This window comes from Drosophila arizonae, chromosome X, assembly GCF_054131065.1.
Source record: "Drosophila arizonae isolate 15081-1271.41 chromosome X, UAZ_ARI_1.0, whole genome shotgun sequence".
Classification (NCBI taxonomy): domain Eukaryota; kingdom Metazoa; phylum Arthropoda; class Insecta; order Diptera; family Drosophilidae; genus Drosophila; species Drosophila arizonae.
In genome coordinates, this window is record NC_142927.1 from 17277865 (window position 1) to 17296200 (window position 18336).

At 37.3% G+C, this 18336-nt stretch overlaps 3 protein-coding genes across 5 annotated transcripts in view; all 3 read left to right on the forward strand.

Moving 5' to 3' along the window:
• Positions 1–539: 539 nt before the first annotated feature.
• Pdha (Pyruvate dehydrogenase E1 alpha subunit) lies at positions 540–3558 on the forward strand. The gene is made up of 5 exons (XM_018016232.2): positions 540–698; positions 966–1034; positions 1888–2452; positions 2518–2840; positions 2901–3558. The coding sequence occupies exons 1-5, from the start codon at positions 639–641 to the stop codon at positions 3081–3083; spliced, it is 1200 nt and encodes a 399-aa protein (XP_017871721.1). The 5' UTR covers positions 540–638; the 3' UTR covers positions 3084–3558.
• A 156-nt stretch (positions 3559–3714) lies between these two features.
• Positions 3715–6542, forward strand: LOC108619572 (pyruvate dehydrogenase E1 component subunit alpha, mitochondrial). The gene is made up of 2 exons (XM_018016228.2): positions 3715–4162; positions 4984–6542. Exons 1-2 carry the CDS (start codon positions 4004–4006, stop codon positions 6331–6333), a joined length of 1509 nt encoding a protein of 502 aa, XP_017871717.1. The 5' UTR covers positions 3715–4003; the 3' UTR covers positions 6334–6542.
• Positions 6543–7172: 630 nt separating this feature from the next.
• The window catches only part of Proc-R (Proctolin receptor), a 35947-nt gene continuing 24783 nt past the window's right edge, over positions 7173–18336 (forward strand). Inside the window, exons 1-2 of one of the 3 annotated variants that reach the window (XM_089473024.1) lie at positions 7173–7414; positions 8553–8709. The gene's annotated coding sequence lies outside the window, so the exon portion shown is untranslated. The remainder of the gene's footprint in view (positions 7415–8552; positions 8710–18336) is intronic. The other 2 variants (XM_089473022.1, XM_089473023.1) reach the window with 2 other exon arrangements.

Below are 18336 nucleotides of genomic sequence, written 5' to 3' on the forward strand. Positions count from 1 at the left end.
TTGGCTTTTGTTTTTCTAAATCAAATGAAGCTTTAAGTTTTCAAATCATTTAAATACTAATGCTAAGGTGACCATATTTTTATATTTTCTGATATATTTATTTGGTATTATGTGGCAGACATTTATATTGTCATTGAACATTGAAGTTTTGAAATTTTAACAGTTTTTCCACGATAGCCTCAAGTTTATTTGGTATAATTTATAGCACTTTTTGTCATGTGGGGAATTTAATTGTATATTTTTTATCCACTGAAAATTAACCTTTTCTTTTGGAGCTTTTAAAAGCTGCATCAAATATAATACCAAATCATAAATTATTTACAGTATATTTTTTTCAAAATATTCGTTAGCTGTGAGGTTATTTAGTATATTTTGAAATTCATTTTGCCATGTGGAAAATTAGGCCACAAATGTCTTAGTTTTTGGCCATTAAAAATTCATATTTTTGAAAATAAACTATTGAGCTTTAAAAAGCCTTACACAAATATATCAAATATATATAGTATTTACAGTATCTTTTTTCAAAATGTGGCATATTTAGTATCATTTGGTATTCAAATTAGCGTATTTTTTTGTAGCCATTGACCAGCAGCTGTTACGCGAACGAGAGAGAATAGTCGAAAACGAAAGCCGTGAAAATGTTGCGTACGTTGTCGCGCGTTAGTGAATTGCCAATTATTGTTAAGCAATTGCAAAAAGTACGTAACTGTAATGCAGCCGTTGCTGTCACTAACAAAACAATTGTAACTGTCACTAATACGAAGCAACACCAACAACAACAACAACAACAAGATACAAAGCAAACCAACAGAAGCAGCAGAAGTTACAGTGACAACAACAATAACAGGAGCAACTACAACAGCAATGTTAACAGCAGCAACAACATTGGAAGACAACAACATAAAAACCACCTAAGATTTGACAGCAGACGCAGTTATTCATCGTCATTTTTCGGTTTATTCCAGAATGCAGCACAGGCCGGTGTCGCAAAGACCAATAATTATGCCACGGAAGCGACCGTGCAAGTGAATCGAGTGAGTATTTTAGGGCAGCAGTAACAATCAGCCGCCCCCACATCAAGTTCTAGCAAGCAGAAAGAAATTGCCGATTACATAATGTATGCTGGTGTGTGTCTGTGTGTGCGTGTGTGCGTGTGTGCGTCCGTCTGTCCATTAGTGTATGACCTGATTGCGCAGTGTTGCATTTGCGCGTTGTCGATTAGTTAGTTGCATTGCCGGCGCCAAGGTCATTGACTAACACAGTCTTGCGGGCAGCGCGTGACCGACGTCGGCAGCGGCAGCGATAGCGGCAGCATGAGCACAACACGCACTTTCTTATCAGAATACGGTTGTTGTTGGTGCTGCTAGCACCAACACTAATAACAACTGATTGATAGGTTATGCAAATGAGATGCTGCAACTTTGTTCAATGTAATATATAATATTACTATAGTACAAATCCACAAGGAAATCAAATTATAATTCGAGACAGTTTATCAACACCAAAATAGCACACTTTGCACGCATGAGTATTAAATGAAGAATGTGCTAAAAAATACCTCGTTTTAGAAAAATATCAACATACGCATAGCAGTGTGTGTCAATTGTGTGCGCTGCATTTTTCATTCAAATTGTAAAAGCAATTACTTGCTAAATCTTTGATTTAAAGCGAAATTAGTTTCATAAATAACAGTGCAATTTTAATTCATGAAAATACCTTTAATTTGCGTCTTAAAATGTGCTATAAAATCCCTGTAAATCGAAAATGTAACGTTTGCTTAGCAAACAATATGCAGCTGTCTCCCTTTCACTCATGTTGTTTCATATGCTCGCTCACTCACACGTTTTATTTGCATATTCCTCTCTCTATCGCTGTCGTGTGCAATAGCCCTTTAAGCTGCATCGCCTGGAAGAAGGTCCGGAGACGACAGTGAAGCTAACAAAGGATGAGGCGCTCAAATACTACACACAGATGCAGACTATTCGGCGCATCGAGACGGCTGCTGGCAATCTGTACAAGGAGAAGATCATTCGCGGCTTCTGCCACTTGTATTCCGGCCAGGAGGCCTGTGCGGTTGGCATGAAGGCGGCAATGCGCGACGTGGATAACATTATATCGGCTTATCGTGTGCACGGCTGGACATATTTGATGGGCGTGCCGCCGCTGGGCGTGCTCGGCGAGCTGACGGGCGTCCAGAGCGGATGTGCGCGCGGCAAGGGCGGCTCCATGCACATGTACTGCCCGAATTTCTATGGCGGCAACGGCATCGTCGGCGCCCAAGTGCCCCTCGGCGCTGGTGTCGCCCTCGCCTGCAAGTACAAGGGCAACGGCGGCATGTGCCTCGCCCTTTATGGCGACGGTGCTGCCAATCAGGGCCAGGTCTTCGAGGCCTACAACATGGCCTATCTGTGGAAGCTGCCCGTTATCTTTGTCTGTGAGAACAACAACTATGGTATGTGAACAGTTTAAAAATACGGCTTATCCATATCTATCTAACTAATCTAACTTTCACAACAGGCATGGGCACCAGCGCGGAGCGCGCCTCCTGCAATACGGATTACTATACGCGTGGCGATGCTCTGCCCGGCATCTGGGTGGATGGCATGGATGTGCTGGCCGTGCGCAGTGCCACAGAGTTCGCCATCAAGTATGTGAACGAGCAAGGACCGTTGGTAATGGAGACGAACACCTATCGGTATTCGGGCCATTCCATGTCCGATCCCGGCACATCGTATCGCACACGCGAGGAGATCCAGGAGGTGCGCCAGAAACGTGATCCCATTACCTCCTTCAAGGAGCTGTGCATTGAATTGGGTCTGATTACCACCGATGAAGTCAAGGTTAAAGCGACTGCAATCTCTATATGGAATGAACATTATTGACACATTTCTATATTGCAGGCGATTGATCTGAAGGTGCGCAAGGAAGTGGATGAAGCCACTGCTCAGGCAAAGAACGGCACCGAGTTGCCCGTTAGCCATTTGTGGACCGATGTATACTCCAACAATTTGGAGCCCAAGCTGCGTGGCACCAACGGCTACGACATAGATCACATCCAGGAGCGAAAGGGTGTAAATCATTAGGAGGTTAAAGAGCAACGATTCTTTAGTACCACACAAACACACACACCCACACACACACACACACGTGCATACATAAAGCAAGCGAAATCTCTAGATCATAAGCCGAAAGTTGATGTTAGAAAAATTTTGTTTTCCAAGTAGTTAAAATCCATTGCGTATACTATACGATTTTATACAACTATGCGCATATATTGTGAATGATGCGTGCGATTGTGAATGCAATATAATATTTCGTATAGCCTTAAATACAGACACACACATACATACATACAAGTTCAAAGACACGCAAAGACAACGTAGTTAACCACGAATTGTTCACACCCTGCCCACTCCCATACACACTCAACCACACAACATGGGCCAGTCAGTGGCAACAGCAATGGCAACGGATATTAATTATATGAACGTGTTCAATTTGGTTAAAGCGAGGTGTAAATTGTTGAAATATAAATTAACTACATATGTACGTATCAAATATGTGTTGAGCTCTGTGAACTATGTACGGCCGTGTGAGATGACAAGAATACGGGAGACTGAATCTCGTAGGAGCAAATCGAAGATAACATGGCGAGAGTTGAGCGATATGTGTATAAGAGCAAGAGATCGAAATGTTATTTGAAAGTCGAGTGGGGTCGTAAAGTCGTAAACCTAGAACACATTGAAGCATTAATCGGTAATTCTAAAATTATTTTAGTATTCTTTAGATTCTTTTGGCATTTTATTTTTGACTTTCTGTAAGACTTATTTTCAATGCGGCATTACTTTTAAATTTAGTATAAAATTCGTAATTTCCTAGGCCTTTCGACGAATACGTTATTAATATCTTCAAATTGAATAGTCTACATCCAGAGCATTGTGGGGTCCGACCAATAAAAACCTTAGCGCTTACAGTTTTTTTCTTTTAACGAACATTCTTTAATATGATGTCAACAGCTAAGCGGGTCTGTAAGAGCCGTCGATATTTATTGCAGATCCAATTGCTCTATAATTTAACTGGGGGTAAAAAGTGTTCGCCCTTGGGGATCTGGTGGCGGCCTCGACGTTTTAGTTCGGGCTGTTCAACGCTGACGCTGAAGAACGTAAGTCATGAGAGAAACAAGCTGAGAGAGGAAAATCGGGGTGTAGGGAGAGCGGGCGAGCGAGAGAGAGAGAGACATAAATGTAGACTGAGAGAAAGACGGATTGAGAATGAGAAAGGGATAGTGAGAGCATGACCAGAAGACATTCAGAGAAGTAGATGTACCGAGAGATAGGGAGAGAGGGAACTAGAGAGCGCGAGGGACAGTGAAGGATACAAGTCGAGAGCGCAAGAGATTGTGTAAAAGAGAGAGAGAGAGCGAGATCGATAAGAAGACCTAATTGTAGATAGAGAAATGAGGAGAGAGAGGGAGAGAGGGGATATATAGAGAGATAGAGAGAGAGAGAGAGAGAGCTAAAGAGAGATAGAGCGCGACAGAAAGATAATTAGATATAGAGCGAAATACAGAGATAGAGATTGAGATGAATATAAAGAGAATAAGTTAGACTGAAAGTGTTAGTGTGAGAGAGATGGAGAGAAAGCGAAAGGTATACAGTGCAAAGCGCGTGAGAGAGACACAGAAGAAATAGCTAGAGAGCGAGAATGAGATAGATCAGTCAGAATGGATATAATAACCCAAAACAAGAAATGAGATCTAATAAGTGAATTGACGAGAGATCGAGTGTACCAAATAAGGTAAAAGTAGTGTGTGATCAAGTCCATTATAAATCGAGAGAAAGAGAAAGAACTAGAGATAGAGAGAGAGAGAGTGAGAGAAAGTGAGAGAGAGTGAGAGAGAGAGGAAAGGGGAGGGACAGCTACAGCTAGATTTCCACCTTAGAGAAGACTATCAATATCGATTCATTGTATACCTCTGACTAGACTTTCAAGTGCTATGAGCTGGAGAAGGGACCGCCCATGGACGTGGAATTATCACGTGAGGACGCATTGAAAATGTACACGCAGATGGTGGAGGTGCGTCGAATCGAGGTGGTTTGCAATAATTTGTACAAGGCGAAGCATATTCGGGGCTTTTGCCATCTGTACAATGGCCAGGAGGCGGTGGCCGTCGGCATGTGCGCGGTGCTGCAGAAAAAGGATAGTGTAATAACGGCATATCGTGCCCATGCCTGGACCTACCTGATGGGCGTCTCGGCATACGGATTAATTGCCGAACTGGTCGGCGTTAAGACCGGCTGCAGCCGTGGTAAAGGCGGCTCGATGCACACCTACGGCGACAACTTTTACGGTGGCAATGGCATAGTTGGGGCCCAAGTGCCGCTGGGCGCCGGAATCGCGCTGGCGCATCGCTATAAGGGCGACGGCGGTGTCTGTGTCGCACTATATGGCGACGGTGCGAGCAACCAGGGCCAGGTGTTCGAGGCGTACAACATGGCCAAGCTGTGGGGCCTGCCCTGCATATTTGTCTGCGAGAATAATCACTACGGCATGGGCACCAGCGTCGATCGGCATGCGGCCCTTACCGACTTCTATATGCGCGGCCAGTATATACCCGGCCTCTGGGTCGACGGCAACCAGGTGCTGGCCGTGCGCAGTGCCACGCAGTTTGCCGTCGAGCATGCGAGGAACTGTGGCCCGATTGTGCTGGAGATGAGCACGTACCGTTATGAGGGTCACTCAATGTCCGATCCGGGTACGGCATACCGGTCGCGTGATGAGGTGAAAACGATACGCTCCAAACGGGATCCCATCGAAAGCTTCCGCAAGCAAATCCTTCAACTCTGCTTGGCCGACGAGGAGGAGCTGAAGAAGATCGATGCCAAAGTGCGCAAAGATCTCCAGGCGATCTCCAAGAAGATATTGACCGATCGCGAGGTGGGCTTGGATGAGCTGGTTGCCGATATCTATTCGAAAAATCTGGAGCCCAGTATACGTGGCGTCTCTGGCTTCAATCTGAAGCACAAAAACGTTGCGGACGTCTGCTTTGGCAAGTCGAGGCGTACGCCTGCCAGCGAGATGAAGGATGTGCCCATTGGCGATGCGGCGTTTGTAGCGGCGCAGAAGAAGGCCAGCGAAGAGAGCAAGGCCAGGAAAGCGGCGGCAGCGGCTGCGAAGGGCAAGGATGGAAAGGATGGCAAGCCAGCTAGCGATGACAAGGGCAAAGATAAAGATGCTGAGCCAAAGGATGCAAAAGCCGCTGAACCACCCAAAGCAGCCGCCCCACCAAAAGCACTTGCCCCACCAAAAAGCGGGGACAAACCGAAATCCTAAACTGAAGCCACAAATAAAAATTAAAAGCGAAAAACCACAAAAAAAAAAAAAAATATATATACAGAAAAAAAAACAACATATTTTTGCAAAAAACACCAAAAGAGAAAGAGATCTGTCAAAATTTCCATGGACAACGATCTTTTGATTCTGCTCTATAATCGTAATAAATTTGAGCTTTAGGAAGCTCCAGAGCTTTATGCTTTTTATAATTTATAACAATATAATTGAAAGGCGAAGTAAAGTCTTGTCGGCTTGTTCAACAGCTTTCACTGATAGGGATCACTAGGTCTGAGCCTTGAGCTTTGAGCTTTTGATATTGTCTGTGCTGTGAAGCTTTGCCCAGGCCAGTGGGCGCCTGAAGATCTTTAAAGCTTTTGGCGTTTGGCTATTAGTATTTTATGTTTGCGAAGAGCTTTTGACATTGAGCTGCCTTCGGGCAGCTGCTGTATGAGGAAGTGACTAAAGGTGTAAAGCTTTAAGGATTTCCAGTTGGTGGCAGCTTTTGTCTGTAAGCGAGCTTTTTGAAGGCGCCTTCTATGTGGACTTTTTCGCTTTTTGAACAAATTGCAGCTAGCAAGCTTTTGGCTTAGCTTCAGACATCTGAATGTCTCTGGATAGACTGCAGTCTAGTTGAATGCGTGAGCTTTGAGCTTTTAGCGCACACCTGTTGTGGGTGCTTTGCATTGATTTAGCTTCATCGCTTCAGTCACCCTTGCAGAGATACCCTCCAGAGCTTTTAGCTGTGCTTTTTACCTTACTCTCGCTCCCCCTCACTTCCCCTCTCTCACTCCATCACCGTCGCTCTTCAATCGTTGCTCACAATTGCCGCAAATCGAGTGCGACGCGTTTCATTCATTTATCAAGCTGTTAAATGGGCAGCGCTGTACCCACGCGCTCGCTGTCCGCTCAGCCCAGAGCAGCCGCCCCTAGGCAGCGGCACCCAGCCAGAGCACCCCAGCTCGCCCGCACCTGTGTGCCGCCGGCCAGGGCCTTCGATCTGTTAAGATCTGTTATTCAGTCTCATCGCGATGCTCTGGCGTTGATCTTCACGTGCGCTGCGACGGAATTCGTGCTGCTTGCTGTTCGAACATCTCATTTAATAATTTATTTATTTATTTATTTTTACATTTTCATTCCTTACTTTTTTTTTTTTTTTTTTTGCTTTTGGTTTTTGTTTTATTTATTTATTTATTTATTTTTTTTATTAAGCCACGTGCTGCGTGGGCATTGAAGATTGCGCGAACGCCGAATGTTTTCAATATGTTTAATAATAAACGAACGTTTCACATTTGATTATCGTTGGCAGTAGTTCATTTGTCGAAAAATGCAAACATAAATCAAATAATATTTCCATTAGCGCAGCTTGGATTTTATAAACTGCAATTTTATTTGTTTACCAACAATTTTCGATTCAATGTAGCAAATTTATTTCTATTGCATATATGTTTTTTAATTAATTTTGTTTTGTTATAAAATTCATTTAATATAGATAAAATAAATATTATTTAAAAATATTAAAGCTAATTAATTTTCTTGTTACAAATATTTAAATTCTTGAACATATTTAAATATACATATATTTTAAATAAATATATATATTTTTTTAAAATAATTTTTTTCAATTATTTTTTTTATTTTTTTGTATATTGTAATAATTAAAAACAAAATTACAAATGTATAATTTTTGTAGTCGTTAAATTTTAAGTTTTAAATTTTTTGTTTATAATGTTGTCAAGAAAAAACTTTTTTAATTTTTTCACTTATTTTTTTTACGTTACAAAAATAAATAAATATATCTAAAATTTTTATTGATTTTAGGTATATTTTGGACAATTATTTAAATTAAAAACAAATTTTTTTTTTCATAATTTTTCAATGTTTTTAAAGCATAGTTGCATTCAACAACTTTTTTCATTTGTTGAAAGTGTGAAACGTTCGTCGTGCTTCGCAAAATATATGTTGAATATTTCAGTTTTAATTTTGATGTTTTTTTTTTTTTCAAAAGAATATTTGATTTATTAAATGAGAATTTGCACCGCGTGTGAATAGTTGCATTACAAAATGTGCTAAGCTTCTGCTTAAAAACAGTGTGCCAAAGATAAAAGAAAGAAGAAAAAAATGAAAATATTTGTGAAAATGTTGGAACAAAAAAACGAAAACGAAAAACAAAAATGTATTTAAATATTTTTTTACTAATTTTTTTTGTCACATATTTTTAGCCAAAAAGTTAAAGTTTTCGCGTCTGCAATGAATACGCATATGAAAGATATATCTATATGTTGGACTTTGGGTGTTTTAATATTATTCACTATATGAAAATATCTTTGTTTTGTTTTTGTGCTGGTTTTTTGTTTTGTGAGCAACAAATAATTCAAGGTAATAACATTTGCCATGCATAATTCAAAAATTATTATTTCTATTTTTCTATCCGCATGCTGGGCAATTAAAGTTGAAGTCAAGTGTTTGGACATTAGATGTATGTATATGGATGTATGTGTATAGGTTCATATACGAATATCTGTAAAGGCATTTATATATACAGGTGTGCGTCTGTCGAGTGACACACTTGAGCGACAGCTAAGAGCAGCAGAGCATGTGCTTCTGGGCATGCTCTACAGAAGACTCTATACACATATATCGAGTACAATTGTATATTTAAATATATATACATATATATGTCTCTAATATACATATACACATATGTATATGCCTTAGCATACTCAGATAGCTCTCAGCGCTTGTGCGAGCGCAGCTGATCGGCATTTTTTCGGTATTTCCGCTACATTTGCATAGTCGAAATTTGAAAGACCTAGAGAGAGAGAGAGAGAGAGAGAGAGAGAGAGAGAGAGGGGACAAATCTGTGAGATATATGTATATATATATGTATATATGTATGTATGTATATATGTATGATGTGTATACACACATCTTATTCTGCGTAGTCCATTAAAATAATGCTAAGGAGCCGCAACAATTTGCTGCGCCGAGTTCCATTTCATTTCAATTGATATTGTAATTCATATGTTGAGCAAACACTTTGACAATTTCTTCAACACATTTCGTATGCGTCCGCAGTAGCCCTGAGCCACTCTCATCTCGAATAAGATATTATATCTAAATTTAGATTTCAATTTCAATTAATTCAACAGTCTGCGTGCATGTCGTGCCTCTGTTAATCAAATGACATAATCTATATTTAATTAATCTCACAACTAGCAGTAGTTGAATCTGTTGATTGAGGAACATAAATTTGTTGATTTTTATTATAATGTAGCAATAACGAATAAGTTTATTTGCTTTAAGCATTGGGCAGTTGCCAGAAGACTTCAGATACTTGGCTAAAATGATAGATGATAAATAATAAATAATATGATACAATTGATGTGTAAAGGTCTAATGGGATATTAGAGGGTTATTGTTAGTTATTGTCTACTAATGGTCTCTGGTTCTTGATGCTAGGTATAAGCTCAAGCTCATAATCAGGCTCAAGCTATATATGTCCTATGTTTTTTTTTTTTTTTTTTTTTTTTTTTTTTTTTTTTTTTTTTTTATTTCAACTAGAACAAATTGGGCATAGTAGAACAAATCTAGAAACTTTGTATCAAGCTTATATAGACATTATCCAACCTGAGCTATAGCTAAGAACAGCTCAGACAAGTTAGTAGAAAGTTGATTATTCTACTATTTTAATTACAGCATCTCAATGATACGCAAATCTGTTTAAAAAAATAAATATCAATTATATAGTACAACATAATCGATTTCTCAATAAAGTAAATTTCATAATACTATTTTGGCTAAAACAGAAAGTAATTTATTTTATTTATTTATTAGTATGAAAAGGTAAAAATACATGTTGAGATTGGAGAAAAAAAGAAAAGCGTAGAATAAAAAAATAAAATAAAATTCAATTAGTCAATATTGAATAAAAATAAAGTAAGGTTGTTGAATATAAATATATGAAAATATCAATGTATCGATATTTTTTAAGTTGCATATCAAACCCCATATTGAAATTTATTCAAAACCTAAAATATCATCGATGCGATATTTTAAAAATATTCGACAGCCCTAAAAAAAAATCCATTCTAAGCATGTGAACCCCTTGGTTTCTTTCGGTTATCATCTTTTTTAATTTTATTAAAAAAAAAAGTGAATCTTATAACTTCTATCACAAAACTTAAAATATCTTTAAAACGCAAGTGTCATATACACGTAAGATAAAGTTAGGCTCACTTTAAGAAAGATATATTTCAGTTCTAGGCAAACATAAAAACTCTATAAAACTGCACTTTATATAAGCAAAAGCATTATAGAAGTTATGAACCAGTAAAAGTGGTTTTAATATAATTTTTAATGGGCTCCCATGGCGTATACGCAACGTGCTGAACAGCACGCCATGAAGAAGGCATATACATGTTAAAGTGTAAGTTTGTGTGTATGTATGTGTAACACATATGATACACAAACAGACACACGCACACACACACACACACACACACACACACACACACACACACATCTATGCATAGCCCAGAGACACACTTTAATGCTTTCAATTTCAACGAGCATAATTGGAGAGGCAAGTGTAGACGATTGGGTAAGCCAAGGAAACGCTAAGTGACAGCTAATCCGGCAACTAATAAATACATATATACACACACACACACACACACACAAATGCATATATACGTATATATATAGAATCATATTCACTCGGAACTCATTGTGCAATTGTGAATAATTGAACAATAATGTGACTTGATGTTGCTGTTGTTGTTGTTGCTCTTGCTGTCGTCTCCAAAAATTGTCTCAGTTTACGTTTGCTTCCTCTTGCTGGCTTTTCAGTGTTGCACAACTCATAAAACCTTGCTTGAAACTTATGTTTTCCTTTAAGATTTTACTGTTCTTTTGTACAATTTTGAAACAATTTGTATAACTATAACAAAAACTGATGACGCGACCTTGAATCAAAATAGATTTTAATGCGCGACGCTTGCCGATCTCCGCACGTCACCAAAAAATGCCATCAACAAAGCCAAATGAATAGATATATATATATATATATGTATATATATATACATTTTTTTTGGCCCGTATTTGTAGAAGAATTTACGGTTCGGTTCGGCTCTGTTCTTGAAATGATATTATCTAAAATGCTCGTTAGCCAAAAATGCAGTTGCCATAAAATACAAAATGCCTTTGTACCCGATAAACTGAGACCACCCCAAACTCAAGTGGGGCGCCACAAAAGCAATAGATTTACTTATTTATATATGTGTGTGCGCCGCAAATGGAAATTAAATGAGCCACAGAATTGAATTTGTTGCTCTGTAAATTCAAATGGATGCAAGACTTGCTTACAAACTACTTGACATCAGTTGAATAGACAGCAAACATTTGCCATTATCTTCTCGAGCCATTTGTACAATAGGAATACAGATTTTAGTTATGGAAGAATTATAGATTAAATAGATGTTGTATTTAATTTTTGTGTAGTAGGTCGATAAGAGGTTAGCGGAAATAGCTCTATGGCTAACTAACAAGAGATATACGTCCATCTTGTTGACGTGAGTGAGATGATCGAGAATATCTTAAGCAGTACAAGAAGAATGAGAGCGTATTTTTTAAGTAGAAAGCGAAAATAATATACAGTAGATACGGATATAACGGTCTGTTTATAGCGTACGTACGGTCGTCGAGAATTCCGACTCCCAGATAAACTTACATGAGTAAAGTATATGGTTATTGTGTCTTGTATAACGACGGTCCCTCGCGTCGTTATAGCCGAATTATACTGTAATTAATTAAAGAGAGTCACCTACATTTGAAGAGTCTCCTACGTGAATAAAGGCTTGCAAAGCCTGAACCTATAGTAAATGAGCAATAAGGACAGACTGAAGCGCTCAAGGCCTTGTAAAGTCTATATATTCTTGATCAGATCTATATATTCTTCATATTTGAACAACAAAAAAAAGTAGTTAAAATAATTGACAAATATTTTATAACCAGTTTGATATAGACAGTCTCAGTACAAGAGGATTTACTCAAGCTCTCATAATATAACTCAAATTGCAGCCCAAGCGCATGTGTGTGTGTCTGCAAGTGCTCTTTCATCTATTTGCAGGGCTCAGGGCATCTTCTCCTCGAGTATTCTCGACTCTCTTATATGCTTAGACAATTTTTATATCCAAAGTCTCATCTCTTTCCCTAATCACTATTCTTTAAGAGAATATTAACACCAAATTTATTGATTTGAATTATACAGTATATTTTTTCGATATATACAGTTCTAACACATTTTCTATGCATTGTCTGTGCCTTCGATTCTTGTTATTGTTTTCGCTTTTAGTTGCCTTGTCTTCTGAATATTACACGAAAAGAGGAGGCAAAAGGCAACGAAACGCACATCGCCGGCATGCAATCTATATTTTATATTGGATTTTAATTGAACGCCAACCGAGTCGGTTAACGGCTCGTCCATTAATTGCTCGGGGATGCCGACCAAAAACTGATAAAACAAGAATAGAACAGCTATTTTTGGCAACTCGCCAGCTAAATACTCTATATGCAACTACATGAAATAGAAGCTGTATGCTATAGAGGTAGTTCGATATGATATGGGGCAAAATTTGTTAACTATAGATTCTACAACAACAAATGCTGAGTCAAATTTGAGAGTGTCTCTATTGAAACACATAAATAGCTTAACTAATATAATAAAGACTTTTCTTGATAAGAGTTTGTCGAGAAAAGTAAAAGCTTGATACTTAAACCGGAGGAATAGTATACCATATATTGATTGATATATGGGTATATATATTTTTACATTTGAGCATACCTTTATACAGAAATTGTAGAGAGTCTCTAAAAGCTCACACCAACTAAAGCGAGCATATAAAAATTTAAGCAGACAATCCACTTTGCTAAAAAATTGCCAAAATCAAAAAGTATAAAAAAGGTAAACGAAAGAAAGAAAAAAATGGTACATGTCAAAAAGTTCACCTAATGGTAAAAATGGATAATGTTGATTAAGGCCCATGCGACGAATATTTGATGCAAGTCAGAAACGACTCGTGATTGAAGGAAACTGAGTGAGCAGGAAGCCGAGCAGGTTGATGGTTTTCATACCTCTGATATTTGGTTGTCCTCTATGTAAGGTTTGCAATCTGTATATATGTGTCTGCCGTCACATGAAATGTCTTCTTCTTTAAATCTCATTTCACTCAAACAACTCTCACTAAGAATCTACTCGAACTGCTCTGCTGATTCACATCTACCTCTCATTCTTTGCTGCCTCACTGTCACCTTTCTATGCGATTCTCATGCGTTGAATAGTTGTTCGCTATTTGTTATTTGTCGACTGCAATTAGATTTCGAGTCGATAGGTTGCTGTCAGCAATGACAAACATCAAGTGATTTCTCAAAAAGCCATAAAAATCCCAATAATAATATCAAGCAAAACCTAAAGCAAACAACAAAAGCACCGAAACAGATGTCAGAAGCGACAAAAACTGCTAAAATGTGGTCAGTGCAATATGCGGACGACGTAATAGCCCACATATTATTTATTTTTGGCTATAAATAGAAGCTAGTGGGAAACTTAAAATACATAGAGGAGTGAGATGAAAAGCATCACTAAATAAAGAAAATAGAAACAAAAACAAATAGAGAGAGAGGGAGAGAGAGAGAGAGAGAGAGAGAGCGGAAGATAGTGAACAGGAGAGAGAATAAGGCAACTATGTGCAAAAATATACGCCTGATAGATATCCTGTAGCTCTGCCAAGGAAACGTAGTAGAGCATATCAAAAGAATATATCAGAAAGTTGTATAATATAGGATATGATGGAAGTGATAATACCCCTCACTTAAGTCATATACAATATATAGGTTCAAATTTAGATACTCGCTCATAGCTGACTGTACGATATACTAATGAATATAAAAATATGAGTAAAAAAAAAAAGTAAATAAATAAATCAGAAAAGATGAGACACAGCAAATCCGCAAAATAAATAAATAAGTAGGAAAACAAAGCAAAAATCAACAAAAAGCAAATTGTAGATAAGACTAATTCGTGCGAAGTGTTTTCCTTTCTCTTTCCGCACCAAGAAAAACAATTGAAATGGGCAAAAAGAGCAAGAGAAATGGAAATAAAAAGCCAATAGCAAAATTTGAAATCAAATGTTGATTTCCGAGGCAGGTGAACAAAAATGACAATAGACAATGTGCGTGTGCGTGTGTGAGTGTGCGTGTGTGGTCGTATGTGTTAATTCTGCTGATCCATTAGGCTGAAGATGGACTGAATCAGCCCAATGACGAATCTTGGACAAGTGTGAAAACTCAAATGGAAAATGAGTCCAGAATCCGGCATTGACAGCTCAATGCCGTTGGGTATTTGATGGATAGATGGATGGACGGACGGTCGGATGGATGGGTGGCTCATGTTATTGTTGCTCTTTCTGATGCTGCTGCTGCTGCTGCTGTTTTTAATTGAATCAGTGCGAAAATGCAGAGAGCTTTTAGGCTAGTTGCAAACTTAAATTGATGATGGCAAGAAACTAAAGCGAGAATTCAAAACGGTTAACAACTGACAGAGCTAAGCAAAGATGAAATGAGATAACAGATAAGAGAAGAGAGAGAAGGAGAGATACAAATAAGACTAGAATAGATAAAGGCAGAGGATGAGGCAGGTGGAGAGATAGAAAAGGATCAAAGGGGAAATGATATAGAGTGGGAGGAAGAGAGAGAGACAGAGAGAGAGATAGAGAAAGTTACAGAGAGATAGAGAAAGAGAGAGGAAAAGATGGAGAGATAAAGTAAGAGTGAGTAAAATGGATAAACAGGCAGAGGGAAATAGATTTCTTCAATCTAAAATCGGTAAAAAGAATGAGTGACGAAGCAGTGAGAGATAGAGAAAAGTCAGAGACACAGAAAAAAAAGGGAGAGACGATGAAGACGGCCAAAAGACCCTGTAAAGTAGACAATAGAAAAAGAGGGAGATACAGATAGAAAAGAGAGTGATAAAGTACAAGAGAACAAGAGGGGCAAAGAGAGGATATGAATAAAAACGAGGAGCTAAATTGAGAGTCGGAAGCAAAGAAAAAATGGGGGAGGAACAAGAGAGAGGGAACGAGAAGAAACGTGCAAGAACGAAGAGTGCAAAGAGGCTTGGATATTAAGGAAAGTAGCGGAGGAGAAGGAGAGAAGGAGAGAAAGCAATATGTGTTTTCCGCTCGGATTCCCTTTACATACTATGGGGAAACACATTAGAGAAATAGAGAAATTATTAAAGACAAAAACCTAAAAAGCTTCACTCCAACTCAAGAGAATTGCATAGAGGGGCAGAGCCTTGGCATTGGCTTGCTCCGTATTAGAAAGCAAACATTTACAATCTATAGCAATTGTAATTCAGTAATAATTGGTAATACATACATATACCTACATATATGTACATATATGTATGTAGTATACGTTTTCTTTCAATTCGTCTTGGTGTTGATTGAATTAATTTGGTTAAATAACATTTGATGCATCGAATTACGATTCAATCAAGAGATCAATATACATTTCCCTTTGCCATGGGGATTGGCAATTGGAGATTAGAGACTGGGAGAAAATACGTATTTATTGACTTAATCGAATGCAGAACGTAATCAAATTGTATATCAACAATATCATCTATCAATTGCATGCACAATGCACTCAGCTCAGATACTTAATGATAGCTATATAGCCACGATGCGACGCGTTGCGCATTCGAATGCGATGTGAGGCGATGTGAGGTGATGTGAGGCGATATGGGGTCGTAATTCAAATGGTTCACATAAAAAGTATTAAATCAAAATTGAAATGCAATAAAGCGGTAAGCGCTAAATAATTGACATGTTCCACCTTTGGCAAACAAAACGCATTTTAAATTTAATTTGCCAATATTGTCCGACCAAATATACGAAATGTACACAGGCCAGGCCCAGTCGACTGAGTATGGGTTATAATCTCATTTTACTCTACTACCTACATATATGTGCGTATATGCTATATATAGAACTGTCTGACTGTGTGCACGTGTGTGTGTGCGTGTTTGTATTTATTTGAGACTCATATCGTGCATAGGCACGTCGAGGCACGTGCGTGGCTTAAAAATTGTGAAAATGAAAACTGAAATGAAAATGGCAAATCAGAAGCGCAAAATTTATGCACGTGACGAATTCAGTTGACCCGATTAATACAACAAAATAATAATAATAATAATAAAAAAAAAAAAATTTGCCACTAACAACGTGGCATTAATTGATTAATTATGCAAATTTAAATGTCATGCTGGCCAAAACAAACAGAACGGGCCAAGAGCGTGAATGAAGGCATTACAGAAACACACGCGCGGTCGCCAATCGAATGTATTTCAAATTTAAGTGGATTAGTGTGTGGCACAGCGCTTAACTGTTGCCATACACTGCGCAACCCGCCCGTCGCTTGCCACACTTGCAACTGGCAACACCAGCTGCAACACTGACAGGGCTCCCAGCTAAAAGCTGTCCAAGCTGTTTGACTGGCACAAACTTCTACGGCTTGAGCTGGGCTTCATTTCTTGAAATTTCACATTTTGCAAGGCAATTGAAATTCGTGGTAAATAGCATTGAGTTAGTACTTTTCTACTACTACTTTTCTACTACTACTATTTTTAAATAAATATTTTTCAATTTATTACTTTTATTTCTCTTACTACTACTACTACTACATATATGTATGTATATAGAATATATAAAGGCAATTGAAATTCGTGGTAAATTGCATTGAGTTAGTACTTTTCTACTACTACTCTTCTGCTACTACTTTTCTACTACTACTATTTTTAAATAAATATTTTTCAATTTATTACTTTTATTTATCTTACTACTACTACTTCTACATATATGTATGTATATAGAATATATAAAGGAATATTTACTTACTACTATATCTGTTAGTGGTAGCTACTACTACTTTTCTGCTACTAATTTTTTTTATTACATTTATTATTATAAGGTTTCTAGTAATTACTACTTTGCGACGACTGCTTTTTTTTTTTTTATAAATATTTTACAACTTATCTATATTTAAATAATGTGTAATTATTTAAATAATATTATTTGTTTACCATTTGTAGTCGTTACTACTACTATTTTTTATATTTAGAAATATTTACTTGCTACTTTAACTGTTATTAGTATGTAGTTCTACTACTTATCTACTACTATTTTTTTACGACTACTATTTTTCAATTTATACATATTTTTATTTATATAATGTGCATTTAAGTAGCTACTATGCATTATTTTTCTTCTACTAGTAGTAGTTACTACTACGACTTTCATTTGCAGAAAAATTATTTACGATCATTTCTGTTTAGTCGTAGTTCCATTTTTTTTTCTTCTATTGTTTTCTACTACTATTTTCTTCACTACTACTATTTTTCAATGTATAAATGATTTTATTTATATAATGTGCTTTTAAGTAGTTACTATTATTTTTTGTTTACTATTAGCACTAGTTACTACTACGACTTTTCATTTATAGAAACATTCATTTATGATTATTTTTGTTAGTAGTAGTTCTACTACTGTTCTACTACTTTTTTCTACTACTATTTTTCCATTTATTTTGTTATTTATAATGAGCATTTAGTCAGGTAATACTCAACTTTATTTTTTATAAATGTGAGTATTTTACAACTATTTCCGTTACTACCAATAGTAGTGGTAGTAGTTACTACAACTTTTCTACTCCATTATTTTTATTATTATACTATACAGATAGTGTTTATTTAATTAGTTGCCATTTATCTTGTTACTTTTAGTATTAGCTATAAATTATTCTTATAACATTGCAGATGATATATAAAACGTATTTCCGTCTTCATTTGCCGTCTTAACAATTTGTTTGGGCCATTAATCAGATGACTTTTTGCAAGGCTAATTGTCCACATTGTAAAGATTTGTAATGTGCATTTTTATGACAATG

Excerpts from the sequence above, each read along its gene's own strand:
- Pdha (XM_018016232.2), top strand. The coding sequence starts at position 639 with ATGTTGCGTACGTTGTCGCGCGTTAGTGAATTGCCAATTATTGTTAAG. Across the intron at positions 699-965 it reads TTGTTAAGCAATTGCAAAAA|AATGCAGCACAGGCCGGTGT; the intron begins GTACGTAACTGT and ends GGTTTATTCCAG. Across the intron at positions 2,841-2,900 it reads TTACCACCGATGAAGTCAAG|GCGATTGATCTGAAGGTGCG; the intron begins GTTAAAGCGACT and ends TCTATATTGCAG.
- LOC108619572 (XM_018016228.2), top strand. The coding sequence starts at position 4,004 with ATGATGTCAACAGCTAAGCGGGTCTGTAAGAGCCGTCGATATTTATTG. Across the intron at positions 4,163-4,983 it reads CAACGCTGACGCTGAAGAAC|ACTTTCAAGTGCTATGAGCT; the intron begins GTAAGTCATGAG and ends ACCTCTGACTAG.